We start from the raw sequence: 14,090 nt of genomic DNA, 5'->3' as shown, positions 1-14,090 counted from the left end.
CAAGAAAGTAGGGACAAATGGTTTGCCATATAAATTATAAATTAAATAGTTCCTTCTATAAAACAATTATATAAGGTATGGAGGTTACATTAAAAAGCTTTTGTTCCGTTCTCCTACACGACTATTATGTGAATTAGGTGGCAGAGTGTCTTATAAGTCCACAATCAAGATCAGGAGAGTATATAAGCATTTCTATAAAGCTGCAGGCCGCATGGCTTATTAATAGCAACAGAAGGCTTCCAAGTAAACAATAATAAAGCACAGCCAAGAGAGAAAGATTTTAATAGCGATTACGCTTCAAGATGGTCCAACTTCAAGAGACATGTGGAAGCAAATAATGACATTAACATGATTGTCTAGTTTCAGCTTTTGTTTCATATGCAAAGCCGGAACTTACAGTGATTAATAGTACCTAAATAGGAGATGATTAAGTGACAACTAGTCTAAGCCAAAAACCTGCTCTTTTTTATGATAAACTAAACTCAATCGACCCCTACTTGCCTATAGCGTAATAAAAGAAAAAATATCACAATCAATTTGATTCTTTCTGATACCTAAAGCTATAAGTGCCAAATAGGTCAAATAGTAGCATTACACCAGGTATCCATTCACAAAAAAATTGCACTATAATGCAATTGGCCCGGAAAACATAAGAAAAAGGTCATATGCTGTTCAAGTGACAGCAGCTAATTATACTAGACTTGATGCTCTTCTGTGAGAAAGCCTGTAAAGGGTGTAAGTTGGTGCCAAGTTGCTCTCACAAGCCATGATAACTATAAGTCTTACCCCATCTAGATGGACCACCTTTACTGAACAAAGAGTGATGATCTCTTACGGTTAGCTTTCAACCAGAAGCCAGCGCTCTAAAGTAGCGCCCAGTTACTAGCCAAGGTAACTTCGGGCAAGAGAAAGATCCGGCATGGAAAATATTAGGCTTATTGGCATGTAGAAAATTTACCTTACTAGTTATGCAATTTATTAGGCTTTTAAAGTTTATTTTAAATGCTAAAAATGTGTATGGAAATATAGAAATAAATAAAAATTTATTGTGACAGCTATGGGACTTGAATTCAATTAATCAAATGTTAGAAAGTTCAATAGATTGCTCTTAAAATAATAAAGTTTATTTTAAATATTTAGAGTTGTAAAATTTATTTTAAAGGCTAAATGATGCGAAATTATATGGAAATTTAAAAAATGTATTTTAACAGAAAACATTTTGACAGCTGTGGGATTTGAACCCACGCCCTTTCGGACCAGAGCCTAAATCTGGCGCCTTAGACCACTCGGCCAAACTGTCACATCGATACTAAAATGTGATTAAATCCACTTTTTGAAGACAAATGTAGACAGGATTCTATTTACAAAACCCAAATGCCATTATACTCAAATTAGTCCGAGGAAGTCAATACAACGCTTCAATGGAACATGAACAAAATGTTACGCCTTGAACTCAAGACCGGGTCCGGCGCACGACAAGGTTGCGCGAGCCCTAAAGTAGTGCCTAAACGTCATGCAAGGCTTAATAAGAACAAAAATTTGATAACTCCACAATAAATCAATTAACCCAAATAGATAAATCCAACATATCCAATTAATCACACTGGTTTGGTTACAAGAAGTTTAAATGTTCATCGGTATTAAAGAAAAATAAACTAACTTATCTAATGACTCTGGTACTCGAACTCTATGCCCAATCTATCCAAAATTATGTATCCTACGACTCTAAAAAAAGCAAAAAAGAAGAAGAAGGGGTCGTGAGTTTTAAAGTTCAGTAAAAATTTCCACACATCCACTTTGGTGGTTGTAGGAGGAGGTAGATGCTATATGTATGATGTTACAGTTACATTAGCAAACATAAGTGGAACCTGGGAGGGCTTGGATTATGCGGTCACAATCCTAAAAGTATCTAATTTAATACTCAAGAGAGTCTCAAGGATAGTTATCAATTGGTTATCAAATCAACAAATGGCTCCTACCTCACTCTGAAGGATTTGAGAAGGATGATTAATACCTTGCAGTCATTTAAGGCTATCTATGTTTACAAGAAAACGAACAGTGCTACGAATTAGGTGTCCTCCCACGTTGCTAGATGTTCAAGTTCAGTCATTTGAGGCTATGCTCAGGCAGTACCTACTGATATGTTGCATGTAGATATTGGCAGTTATATTTATTCTAGGGTCATATAATTGTGCTGCTTAACAAAACGGAAAGTGTCTATCAACTTAGCTAATACCTGTTGATATAGAATGGATATTTCAAATAAAAAGTATCATAAATGCTCAATCTTTCTCCTCCCAATCCGTCTACTTTTTTTTCAAGAAGAAATAACTTGCTCTAATATTGAGTTGAAATAACTTATCTTATTTAATGCAACCATTTTTAATTTTATTTTACAATACAACTTAAATTATCCAAGCATTTTAATAAATTTGTGTAGACATGCATACATACATACATACATCTATACTTTTCTATAATTTATTTTTATTAATTAAAAAAAGATTAATTTAGCATATTTAGATTATCGATTAAAATAATAATTATAAGGAGTTGGGCAATTGACAGCTTAGACATGCAGGCACATGCATCACAGGAGAATGATAAAGAAATTGGGTGTGGCAATATCACCTGCCGCTAGGAAAAGCCATGATGGCTCGTGACGAGAATGTAGGCTCGAGTCCCACCAATCACGTGGGCTCCGACACGGGTTACCGGCAGTTGTTTGGATCGGGCTTTGGGCTTGGTTTTAAAAAAAAAAAAAAAAGTTCAAGAATGTCACTGGCCTGGGCCGACTCCGAGTCCGAGCCCGAATGAGGCCCAAAACGGAGTCCGAATTTAGGTCCAACTTAATCTATTTTTGTATCTTATTATTTAGAAACAATAATAAAAAAATAAAGGACAAATTAAAATTATTTTAGTTGAAAGTAATGTATCATGTATCATTTACTTGTGTTATGTAAGAGAGTCTAATTTTTAACTAACTCATTTACTTGTGAAATAATATTATGAAATATTAAGCTTTAATCGAGTTTAGGCGGAACCTACTTTTGGCCCAGATGGATAATTCAACCTACTTCCACCCCTATTATTAGCTAAACTTAGGCAACCGCATGTACGCTAACCCAATCAAAACTAGAGATGTCACCTTTCTAATTTAGCCTCCTAACCTACACTTCTAACCATAGTTAGAAGAATAAAACTTATTTAGACGTTCATTCCAACCGCAAATTTGCTCTCCATCCGTGTTTGAAACACTCACCACCTCCTCATTGTTAGCTAACGCAACGCCTTGGACTTTCTTCCTTCTTTTGTACAATGTTGGAGGTATATAGTCGTGGTCGAAGATTCCACAAAGATCTTAGAGAGCAGGTGGTCAACCTGACTCCCTACAAGACCCATATGGTTCTAGGACCATCTTCACATGCAACTATATATGGTCTCAAATAGTTTGTCATGGGCTCCACTGTATTGAAGGATCGATTTGTTTGGACTTTGGAGCACGACTTAAATTTTATTACGAGTTTCATCTATAAACCTTAAAGATCCAATTAAGGATATATTTGATTGGAAGGAGTTGGGCTCTAGAATAAAAACATAAACAAGTGACTCTCATTCCAACTATTTGATCGGAAGGAGTTTCATTTCCATTCCACTTTCAAGAAAGAATGAAAATGCTCTAATCCTCCAAAACCTAATTTCGACACTTATTCAATATTCAAATCTTATTTCGATTTCGATTCTAATTTAAGCCATGAACCGAACACGTCGAAAAATATTGTTATTCCAATTACTATTCTAATCCATTGCGATTTCGATTCCGATGCCGATTCTGACTCCGGTCATGAACCAAACGCATCTTAAGTTTCTTTCAACAGGAAAAGCTGTGCAGCATATATATCTTTAACCTTTAAAATTAACGCTTTCGGTGATTCTTTTTGGATCACTCACAAATCTTTTTTTTCTTGTTTCCTTTTGCTCGTCAAAAAAGGATAGGGATATATGAGCAGTTCCTTAAAACTAATGAACAGAAGACACCAACATGATTTAAAGATGTTCTCGATACATCATTTATATCAATTATGTGCAACTTTAGCCATTTTAACAAAATTTCATCACACTATAATATCCATCTAATGTCAATCATAACATTATGTTTGATAGATCAAGCTCTACCTTAGGGGATGTGCGGCCGTGTCACGTACCCGAACTCGGGTATTAGGTTTGGGGCATAACAAAATGAATATTTTTTTGAGATTCCAGATGTTCCATAGTCCCTTTCCACATCAATTGCCAATTCTTGGTTATTAAGATTCACGAACACTTCTTAGCTTAATGTGATTCTAGCTTAGGAACTCATAAGTCAGCCAACATCTTCTCTATTGCACTAATTTTTGTGAGCTATGTCAACCTTTCTATGCAATGTGGCAAGTGAGAGAATTTTTTTGCATGGGCTGAACGAGCACACCGTAGCATTGTATAGCCAAAGAAAGTGAACTTATTTGATTATAGCCATCTTGTCCCAGTTGCTAACATACTTAGTACAATTATTGATTTATCCCAATGTATATCATGAATTTATATGGAGAACATGTTAGACTGCTTATTGATTTATCATCTATCACATACATTAAATAAGTATATCGAATCTATTATAACCACGATCAAAACCATCGAGAATACACACACATATGAATAAAATATTAGACTAATTTTAATAAATCCTTTTTGATGCAAGACAAGGATAAGATATCGATGACATGGTTATTTGTCATTGCCTACAAAAGATTAGTAGATAATTCCAGGCAGGCGGCTCCAACTGTCTCTATTTATGCCACGGTTGTGACAACTGCAATTAAAAGGCATGATAGCCAAACACATAGCTTATGGTAAGCATTAGGAGTTGATGTTTTCTTTAGAAAATATAGTCACATGATAGTACGCATACTAGTGGAGCCATCTATCACGACCATGGATCACCATGATGGATTAAATAATGTATCTCTTTATATTTAGAAGACAAAAAAAAAAGAACAGTATTGGACTGCAGAGAGCTGTAAGTGCTTGAATAACCACCACATCATCCATCTAAAAAATGAATGCTGGTTGCTTACTTTGGCAATCTACTATGTTTGGCACCTCAATGCAATAGTCTACTTTTCCGACATAAGCAATAGCTCTATTTTTGAGATGAGTGATGTAGTGGCTAACTTTTTGACGTATGAACAAGATTCGACTCCAAAAATATACCCCACCTCCACATAAAAGTAGAGTACATGAGCTGATCTCATTCAAGGTTATGCTTAGTAATCTAAAAATCATCAATACACTTCTTTGACGAGTAATACCAGCATTGCATACTACATGACTCGCAATGCAATCTGCAGCATCAAATCTTTATATGGATTCAAGTAAAAGCATGGCATTGCTATCCACGAATCTAGACTTTATCATTTGGATTAAAGGAGACATCCAATAGGTCCAAGGAACTCGAAGAATAATCTTTTTTGACTCCTCGCTCTCTTTCCTCGGTAGCAGTCTCCTTGTCTCTGTACATTCTACCTCAAAAAAAAAAAAAAGTCTGTGTACATTCTCATATTCGCATCCAACTAGTCATGGCTTTCCATTTGCGTTGACCAATTTCCCATCGTGGGCAAAAGGTCCAAAATCTACATGCATATATTCTACAACTTTAGTATGTCTAGAGCATCTAGGAAGGAAAAGCATCCGCAACCATTTCATTTTATTTCATTTCATGGAAGTCCATCTCTTCTCGGAATTACACCAAATGGTTCTCCACTCAGAAACAGCATACGAGTTACCAAGAAAGTAGGTCATTTCCATGAGTTGGTTTCTGCATACAGTGATCCTGGCAGGCCTAGTACTTACCTCACTACTTGCAATGTAGTTTGAGGGTGTAATTAATGTAAATAAATGGAAAATTTTGTAATGATTTCTTTTAATGAGATCAAAGCAAGACGGATAGAGCAGAGATTTATCACTATAAGAGAGACTAATTTGATGATAATTGATGTCGCATTGATTAGATCGAGAAAAACAAGGAAAATAATTTATGCTGATCAACTTGGTTGAAAGCTAAGTAGCATGCAAGAAGAGTTCGTTGGAACGCGAGATTGGTAGATTCGGACACACAATCCACAAAGTCCATGTTTTCGATAAGTTTCGAGTAAAAGTGGCGTCCAGGGCTACGGGTTGCTTGAGCTTAAGGTAGATTTATGTTGGGAGAAAAGTCGTCGAGAGGTTTCCAGATATCTAGCTCAAGAATCACGACATCTCACCTCAGCTTTTGGTTTGACTTTCGCATTGGTCATTCTTGTCAGCGAGATAGGCTACGTCGTTGAAATGGAATCTTAAATCCTTTCGACCATATTCTCTTTTCCGCCACTTCTTTTTGTTTGACAAAGAATCCAGTGGGTTCCTTCTCAAAAAAAAAAGAGAAAAAGACAGAATCCAGTGGGACCCCAATAGGACAAAGGAAGGTCTACATTCCTCTGAACGTTCCCCAAGTCAAACCTTCAGCCTCTCTCCCTTTCTTCTCACCATATTACTTTATCCGAGTAGCTCAAAATTATGATGCATTACATGAGAGAGGGAGAGAGAGACAAAGCTCAATGGCATGGCCTGATAGGAATGACATTGTTTTGTTAGATTATCTTAACTGAACCACCCTCGTTATAGTTTCAATTGTCTTTAGAATAGCCAAAACATTGATTGCTTGCAAAGAATATATACAGCAGAAGCACTCGATCATCTTAAAGGAATAAAACTCATGACACCAAAACACTGACCTATCATTGATGAAAACTAACCACTTTAATCTAGGAAAACATCTCCTATTGCACGTCTAATTGGCATTACACTAAAATCCACAATTTGTTAATTTGTCAATGAGAGGAATGCATTCTAATCCGAAAGTTGATAAGGGTCTACCTCTTGGCCTCAACTTGCAAGGAATCTACCCCCATCCTCGCATATAAATACGGAGCCATGCCCCCTCTCCTTGGCCAACCTCGAGTCTTTTGCTCAATAGTGGTATATACATTGATAATGGATAGCAGGCCTGAGTCTTCTGAGACTCTTAGGTATGTTATTGCTTCTTTTTCTGGGTTACTTGGCTCTCTCACTCTCACTAGTTTAGTATGAATTGCCTAGAAGATACTGATCTGATGAGATCTACTATTATAATCAAAATGATCTGACATTTTTGGAGATCGTTTTATTATGATACAGTGTGGGACTTTGTTTCAGTAAGTAGCACCCCGGTTTCATACAACAAGATCTAGGAGCTCATGATGCAGTTTAATTTCCAGGATTAGTTGTTCTTAGTGACTCCATATTGCTCTTTCAATCTTGCCACATTAATTATTTGTTTTGCATGTTCAGGCTATTTAACTATTATGCGATCATGGCTGTCGCAACTAAGTGTAATCCACCTTGCAACAAATTTTGCTTCGATCAATCAAGCACAGCTTAGTGATAAGCAAAATAGATATCAAAGACCATTTAATCATGGTTACTCACTGCACTGTATTTTTTAGGCTATTAAGTAGCATCAAATTGAATAACAGAAACCAATGCTTTTATGGTTTTACATACCAACTTAAATAGATCTTGTGCAATGATTTAAGATTTCTTACTTAAAAACTTATAATTCTTCTTTTTTTGGATCATAAATTTTAAATCGAAATATTTCAGGAGGTGCTCCGATGTTTGGATAAGGAGGTTAAAAACTAAGATCAAGATGAGAGAAAAGTTCTGCGAACTTAGAAAATTCTATTTGGATTTTCTACTCTCGAACACCCAACTTCAAACATTATGTATAACTGAACTTGCTTTCTGAAAAACACATGCAATACAAAAAGTAAAAAAAAATGTCACACTATTTTTACAACTGCACGCATCTTTCATGCCTCAAAATATCAAGTGACTCGCCATGATCTTTGACTGAATGCATCAATCAGGAACAAATGTGCAGCATGCTTTAGACAGTACAACAAAATGGAGCATTTGGTAGAACATATGAGAGTCTCATTTCACTCGGTCCATGAGCCCAAGTGTGGTGTATGCCAGAAGCACTGCAGATCCTTCGAGTCACTCAGGGAGCATCTCATAGGTGAGTTAGAAGCCAGAAGTTAAAGTGAAGGCCATTCCCCCTTTGTTCTGAATGTTATGGTTCACCTTCTTCTCTTCTTCTAGGACCACTGCCAAAGCTCGAATGCGCGAGGATATTTAGCATACGAGGTTGCACCTTGTGCCTGAACATTTTTGATAGCTCAAGTGCTCTTAGAATTCACCGTGGGCATTGTCAACTCTCCCGAGCTGCTCCCGTGAGTAACTTCAAGTCTGTCGAGTGTGTTTAAAGTAGTATCTCCTCGTTTTAAGTGTCTTAACCGTTTTCAGTTCTTTATTTTGCAGAATATCAACATAAGTTTGTCGAGGTTGAGCTTGCAGAGCAGCTCATCAGACCATGATGCCCGATTGCAGGGCCCTCGGGTGGTTGCTTTGGGCTGCAAACTGGTTGGAGGAGGAAGCGATGGATCACTAGATCTTTGTGCAAGAGTTTGCCTCATAGGTGAACATGAGAATGTCATCTTCCACACTTACGTCAGGCCCCAAATCCCAGTCACAAATTATAGGTAACATATCTATGTTTTCAGAAGCAACAACGCCATCATAATCTCTCTCTCTCTCTCTCTCTCTCTCTCATAGAATGGTCATCATAATCATATTACAAAACGCGCAATAAGATTTCTTTTCAATCAATAACATGAGAAAAGAAATCATTCTTCAAGAGACAGAAGTACACACTTGGTAAAAACTTTATCTAGAGAGCATTATTCTGGTGACATGAGAAATTTATATCTTAGCAGAATTTTGATACTTCAATACTCCTCAGGTATGAAACAACAGGCATAAGACCCGAACACTTGAGGGACGCAATGCCTTTGAAGCAAGCACAAAGGAGGGTGCAGGATCTCCTTTGCAATGGAGAACCAATATGGAAAATAAGATCAAGGGGTGGGAGGGCAAGAATACTTGTGGGACACGGTTTAGATCACGACCTCGAATGCCTCGGTATTGATCAGTACCCTTCATTCATGATGAGGTATGCGTTATTTTGAGCCATTGCTTTCTGTGGACTACTTGTTTTCCTGAGAAACTGTTGTGTGATAAACCTATATATGTATGCTTTTACTTTGATATCTTTCTAAAATTCCCACCACCATAGCTTGTTTTATTTAATGGATTTGTTATTGATCATAGGGACACAGCCAACTATCCCCCGTTGATGAAAACAAGCAAGCTCAGCAACTCACTCAAATATCTCACACAAGCCTATCTTGGGTAAGTACGTAAAAGCTTCTACTAGTTATTCCATCATCATCTTTGAATCAAAATGCTCATGACTTGGCTTTGTTTAATTTCTGTTGTATAGTTACGACATTCAGACTGGCATACAAGATCCATATGAGGACTGTGTGGCTGCAATGAGGCTCTATGTTAGAATGCGGTCGCAAGCACACCCACATGACTACTCTTCAGGGTCGGGCGAGGCCCAAAGCCGTAACAATTTTCCATCTTGGAGGCAGAGGGAGCTCGAGAGGATGACCCCAGATCAACTGTTGGAGCTTTCAGGATCTGATTACTATTGTTGGTGCTTGGACTCTTGAGCAAGTCATGGGAAAGTTACCCATGTACTGTGGGTTCTATCAGACTAGTAGTACCAAGTCTATTATATCTAATGCCTTTAAGCATAAGTGACTATGGGTATTTGGTGTGCTTGGATTATCAGAGTTCCTAGGTAGTCATACTTAATATACTTGTTGTACGAATGTATTATGTAATGCAGTTGTGATAACTGCAATAATCTGGGTGACCATGTGGCCACTGAATCACCCTTCTATGAAAAAAATGAAAAAAAAGATATGGTATTATGGTACTACACTGCTGCTTGTTCTGAGGTTTAAATTCCTTTCCTTTTCTCCTATTTTCTGACAATATTGGACATGGGTACGTACAATTCACTGAAGATGGAAGGCACTTGGTTGATTAATGACTGATGATTTTTTTTTTAAGGGAGATTCATGGTTTATGACTTGAAACTAGCTTATCTGAAGGAAAACAAAATGGACTCATTTCACTTTAGTAGTCATTTTTTCCCTGGAAAAGGATATATCCATTTAGTTGCCATATCATCCATCGTTTTGTCATATAGCCCATCATTTAGCTATGTTTAGCATATCAAGCTCATCAATAAGCTTCACATTCCATGTCATTTTACGTGTATCTATTGTCTCGATATGGTGTGTCATGTTTCGCAAGACACCTTGGTATTGGTTTATAAGTGTTGGTAAATGATGTAGTTAGTCTACCATCGGGTCGGATTTTTTTTTTTTTGGACATCTATTATATACTGATGGACAGGCATTATGTTGTTGTCTATATTTCTCTGAAGAAAAGAAGAAGAAACATTTGTTGTCTATAGAAGTCCATAAAAACATGTATTCTGAACAGAATTGAGACTATCTATGAATAAACGAATGAGGAATTTAGTTTTCTTCTTTTGTTCTAAAAAAGGGAACAATAGTGGATTAAAAGGTTTTGCTCTCAGGAGGAGGAAGAGAATGATCTTTTTTTTTATTTGTTTACTGTGAGGATCCGTGTAGGCGTATGATTAGTCCCACATTGATTATTCATCGAGAAGATCTTGGGTACTTATATAGGATCAAAAAACCCAAATAATACATTTCGATTAGCCATTTTGGATGACGTTCTGGATTATTACATTTACCAAACATCGAACTTAGTCTTATTTTTCTATTTCGTTGCTATTCAAAAATAAAGATGGGTTTTACAATCTATATATAAAATTTTATATAAAAGGCTAAAATAACAGTGACATGTGAAATTTTTTTTATCAAATAAATAATTAATATTTTTGGGGCTAATTAAAAAAACGATCATTAATGATGAACTTTATGATTAAATTTTAACAAATCTAGCAAAGATTTGTCTTTCTTAAACATTACCATGCTACTAACAAATGTTACTAACAAATTTATATTTACAAATACATAATAATATTTAATTGAGGCGTTTAAACAATTATGACAGAACAAAAAAAAAGCTCCCATCATCCATCTACCATCATCAACAATCTCATGCTAGTTCTTGTTGATGCTGATCTCCCGTGATGAATGGCTTCGATATGATTTGCTGAACTCGATGCACTGCCTAATGATTGCTAGCACGGTAAAATGCGTCTCGAAGCTATTCTTGATGATGCCGGGATGGCGAATATTAAGCATGCTGCTTGATGTGTAGTTCTCTATGAAATAAACACAATCAGTTCTTGCCCTAAAGGCGACCTCTCGACGGAGCTCTTCAGCTTGTTGTATAGTTTTTATAGCCTTCTTATGGGTTAATACAACAACTAAATTCAAGCCTGAAATTAATGACAAGTTAGATTGCATTCTTATCAAACAATAGAAACAAATGGTACGAAATAGTGAAATTTCTCCTTCAATTTACCATGGGAACCGGGTTTCACCAAGTAGTATAACGGTACCTCGTTCGCGAACGGCGCCAGCGATATCGGGCAGCTTCCTGACAGCCAGATTCCGCTCCTTCGCAGGCCCGCCGCAGCGAAGCACCAGAACCACACACTCCGCCACGGGCGCCGCCTCACCTCCTCCCCCGCCGCCGACCAGCGCAGCCTCCACGTCGGCTCTCGTTAGCCTCACGGCCTCCGGCAGCGCCGGCGCGTCCAGCAGCTCCACCGCCGCCTCCCCCTCTTCCGCCGCCACTGCTGCGCGGACCGCGCGGCGGGCAATGGTGGCGGGGCGGGAGCCCGGCGGCGCAGTCTCCACCCTGAGGAGCAGTGGCCCGACCTCGTCGGCGAGGGCTCGGCACGCCGTGTTCACGAACGAGCTCTTGCCATTGGCCCGGAACCCGGTGACGAGGACCGCCGGCGGGTGGGCGATGGGGCCGCCGTTGTCGCGGCGGATGAGGAGGAGGGCGTCGCGGATCTCGCAGCGGAGGGAGACGATGGCCTCGTCCCGGTTGCACCGCCGGAAGGCGAGGAGCGTCGCGGCGCCGGTGACGGCGGCGGCGGCCAGCTCAATGAGGAGGCGGAGAGAAGGGCGCTGCATTTGGCCTCCACTTCTTTTCGAAAAAGTAGAGATTTTTTTTTACCAAATTATGGATGACTTGGGGGGACCGAAAGGGTAAAAAGGAGGCGAGAGAACAAAGAGAGAAGATTATGCATCCAAGGAAGAGATAGAACCTGGGGAAGAATTGGGTCCTTTGCCACCTTAATTTAGAAGATTATTTTATGTTACTTTGGCACTGTTATAGGCTAATATAGATCCTTAAGCACATGTAGTCGGTTTCCTTGGTTAAACTGCGTGGATGGTTGAAACTAGCAATGAAAAAAAAATATCTTTATCTAAGTACAAGTAACCCTAGTTGTTTTTTTATTGAAATATGCAAATATGGAATGTAATATATTTATTTTATAAACAAAAAAAAAAATCAATTCCAGAGATCGGCTTTTAGCTATGTTTTGAAGTAGAGAACCGTAGATTCAATGGTTTATTATATCTCCCAAAGCTTAGTGGAAGGTTCGATATGCTAGTTTGCTCAGGCCGTAGAGGAGGTGATGGATTTCATCTATTCAAAGTGCTCATGTTGTATGCTGATAGAAATTTGAAGTACTTCATCTATTTGTTCTTCTGTTTTGTACAGTTCAATGCATAAAATATATGTATCTGAAATATATTAAAGCTTATAAAGTTTACACCATGAATCTACATTCCTTATATATATACTTGATTTGCATCGTCAACTTTTTTCTACTTTACTGGAAACTACATTTATACGCATATAGATATGGATTATATATAAAGATGGGATACATACTCTCTTCTCTTGAAAAGAGTATAATCCATCCTGTATATAAGTTTTAGTAATAAAATATAATATTCATATAAGTAGAATTTACATTATCATAGTCTAATTAATTATAGACGTCAATTCTTCCCTCGAATTGGTAAGATTAAGATTGTTAAATTCATATAAAGTTCACTATAAGGTGCCATTAATGTTTACCATTCCATGAACTTGCATAAATTGTCCTTTCTACCTGCAAGTCACTTCTTAACCCTCTTAGTTTAGCAAACTATCTTGCTACTACTAAGGCCCTGTTTGGGGGAGCTGTTGGAAGTAGAGCTATTGGAAGTAGAGCTGTCTGAAGTAGAGCTGTTATAAAAAGCTGTTTGCTGTTTGGTAACTATATTCGTAAAGTGCTGTGGTACTTTGTTTTGTGTTTGGTAAACAAACTGAGAAAGTACTTTTGTATGACAAAATTACCATAAAGGACATTGCATAGTATTATACAACATAACATAATAAAACATAACATAAATTAATACATAAATATACGATATAGTATAATATTATTGTAATATAAAATAATATTATGTTAATATAGCATAATAGTAATATAATTATTAGAGTAAATTAATATTTGGTAATATAACATAATATTAAATTATTTAACATAACATATTAACGTATTATGATATAATGTAATATATATTATATTTATAGTATAATACAATAATAAAAGTATAAATTATTATAATTGTTAGTATAAATTAATTTCTCATAATATAACATAATATTAAATTATTTAAAATAACATATTAATGTATTATAATGTAATGTAATATAATACAATATTTATAGTATAATACAATGATAAAGGTATAAAATATTATAATTATTATTATAAATTAATTTTCCATAATATAACATAATATTAAATTATTTAAAATAACATATTGATGTATTATAATGTAATGTAATATAATATAATATTTATAGTATAATACAATAATAAAGGTATAAAATATTATAATTATTAAAATAAATTAATTTTCTATAATATAACATAATATTAAATTATTTAACATAACATATTAATGTATTATGATATAATAAAAAAAAGAAATCGAAGGAAGCTTCAGCAGGATCAATTCTTGGTATTGGAGTTTGGTCAAGCATTT

At 36.5% G+C, this 14,090-nt stretch overlaps 2 protein-coding genes and 1 non-coding gene across 3 annotated transcripts; 1 reads left to right on the top strand and 2 right to left on the bottom strand.

Moving 5' to 3' along the window:
• Positions 1-1,220: 1,220 nt before the first annotated feature.
• TRNAL-UAG lies at positions 1,221-1,300 on the bottom strand. Its single transcript has one exon. It is a non-coding gene; the product is annotated as a tRNA-Leu (tRNA).
• A 5,725-nt stretch (positions 1,301-7,025) lies between these two features.
• LOC120113365 (apoptosis-enhancing nuclease-like) lies at positions 7,026-9,964 on the top strand. Its single transcript, XM_039134511.1, has 7 exons — positions 7,026-7,103; positions 7,983-8,134; positions 8,218-8,348; positions 8,437-8,657; positions 8,918-9,127; positions 9,286-9,366; positions 9,458-9,964. The coding sequence occupies exons 1-7, from the start codon at positions 7,069-7,071 to the stop codon at positions 9,690-9,692; spliced, it is 1,065 nt and encodes a 354-aa protein (XP_038990439.1). The 5' UTR covers positions 7,026-7,068; the 3' UTR covers positions 9,693-9,964.
• A 1,154-nt stretch (positions 9,965-11,118) lies between these two features.
• Positions 11,119-12,406, bottom strand: LOC120113364. The gene is made up of 2 exons (XM_039134509.1): positions 11,591-12,406; positions 11,119-11,467 (listed from the first exon to the last, which is right to left on the bottom strand). The coding sequence occupies exons 1-2, from the start codon at positions 12,171-12,173 to the stop codon at positions 11,187-11,189; spliced, it is 864 nt and encodes a 287-aa protein (XP_038990437.1). The 5' UTR covers positions 12,174-12,406; the 3' UTR covers positions 11,119-11,186.
• Positions 12,407-14,090: the final 1,684 nt, after the last annotated feature.

This window comes from Phoenix dactylifera, chromosome 15 (assembly GCF_009389715.1).
Source record: "Phoenix dactylifera cultivar Barhee BC4 chromosome 15, palm_55x_up_171113_PBpolish2nd_filt_p, whole genome shotgun sequence".
Taxonomy (NCBI): Eukaryota; Viridiplantae; Streptophyta; class Magnoliopsida; order Arecales; family Arecaceae; genus Phoenix; species Phoenix dactylifera.
The sequence above is the reverse complement of the archived record's forward strand: the minus strand, read 5'-3'. Positions and strand labels throughout refer to the sequence as shown.

Bases quoted from the DNA above. Each gene is read 5' to 3' on its own strand.
- LOC120113365 (XM_039134511.1), top strand. From the start codon at position 7,069: ATGGATAGCAGGCCTGAGTCTTCTGAGACTCTTAG. The intron at 7,104-7,982 runs GTATGTTATTGC...TGCATCAATCAG, and splicing joins GAGTCTTCTGAGACTCTTAG to GAACAAATGTGCAGCATGCT. The intron at 9,128-9,285 runs GTATGCGTTATT...TATTGATCATAG, and splicing joins TACCCTTCATTCATGATGAG to GGACACAGCCAACTATCCCC.
- LOC120113364 (XM_039134509.1), bottom strand. From the start codon at position 12,173: ATGCAGCGCCCTTCTCTCCGCCTCCTCATTGAGCTGGCCGCCGCCGCC. The intron at 11,468-11,590 runs GTACCGTTATAC...CATTAATTTCAG, and splicing joins TGGCGCCGTTCGCGAACGAG to GCTTGAATTTAGTTGTTGTA.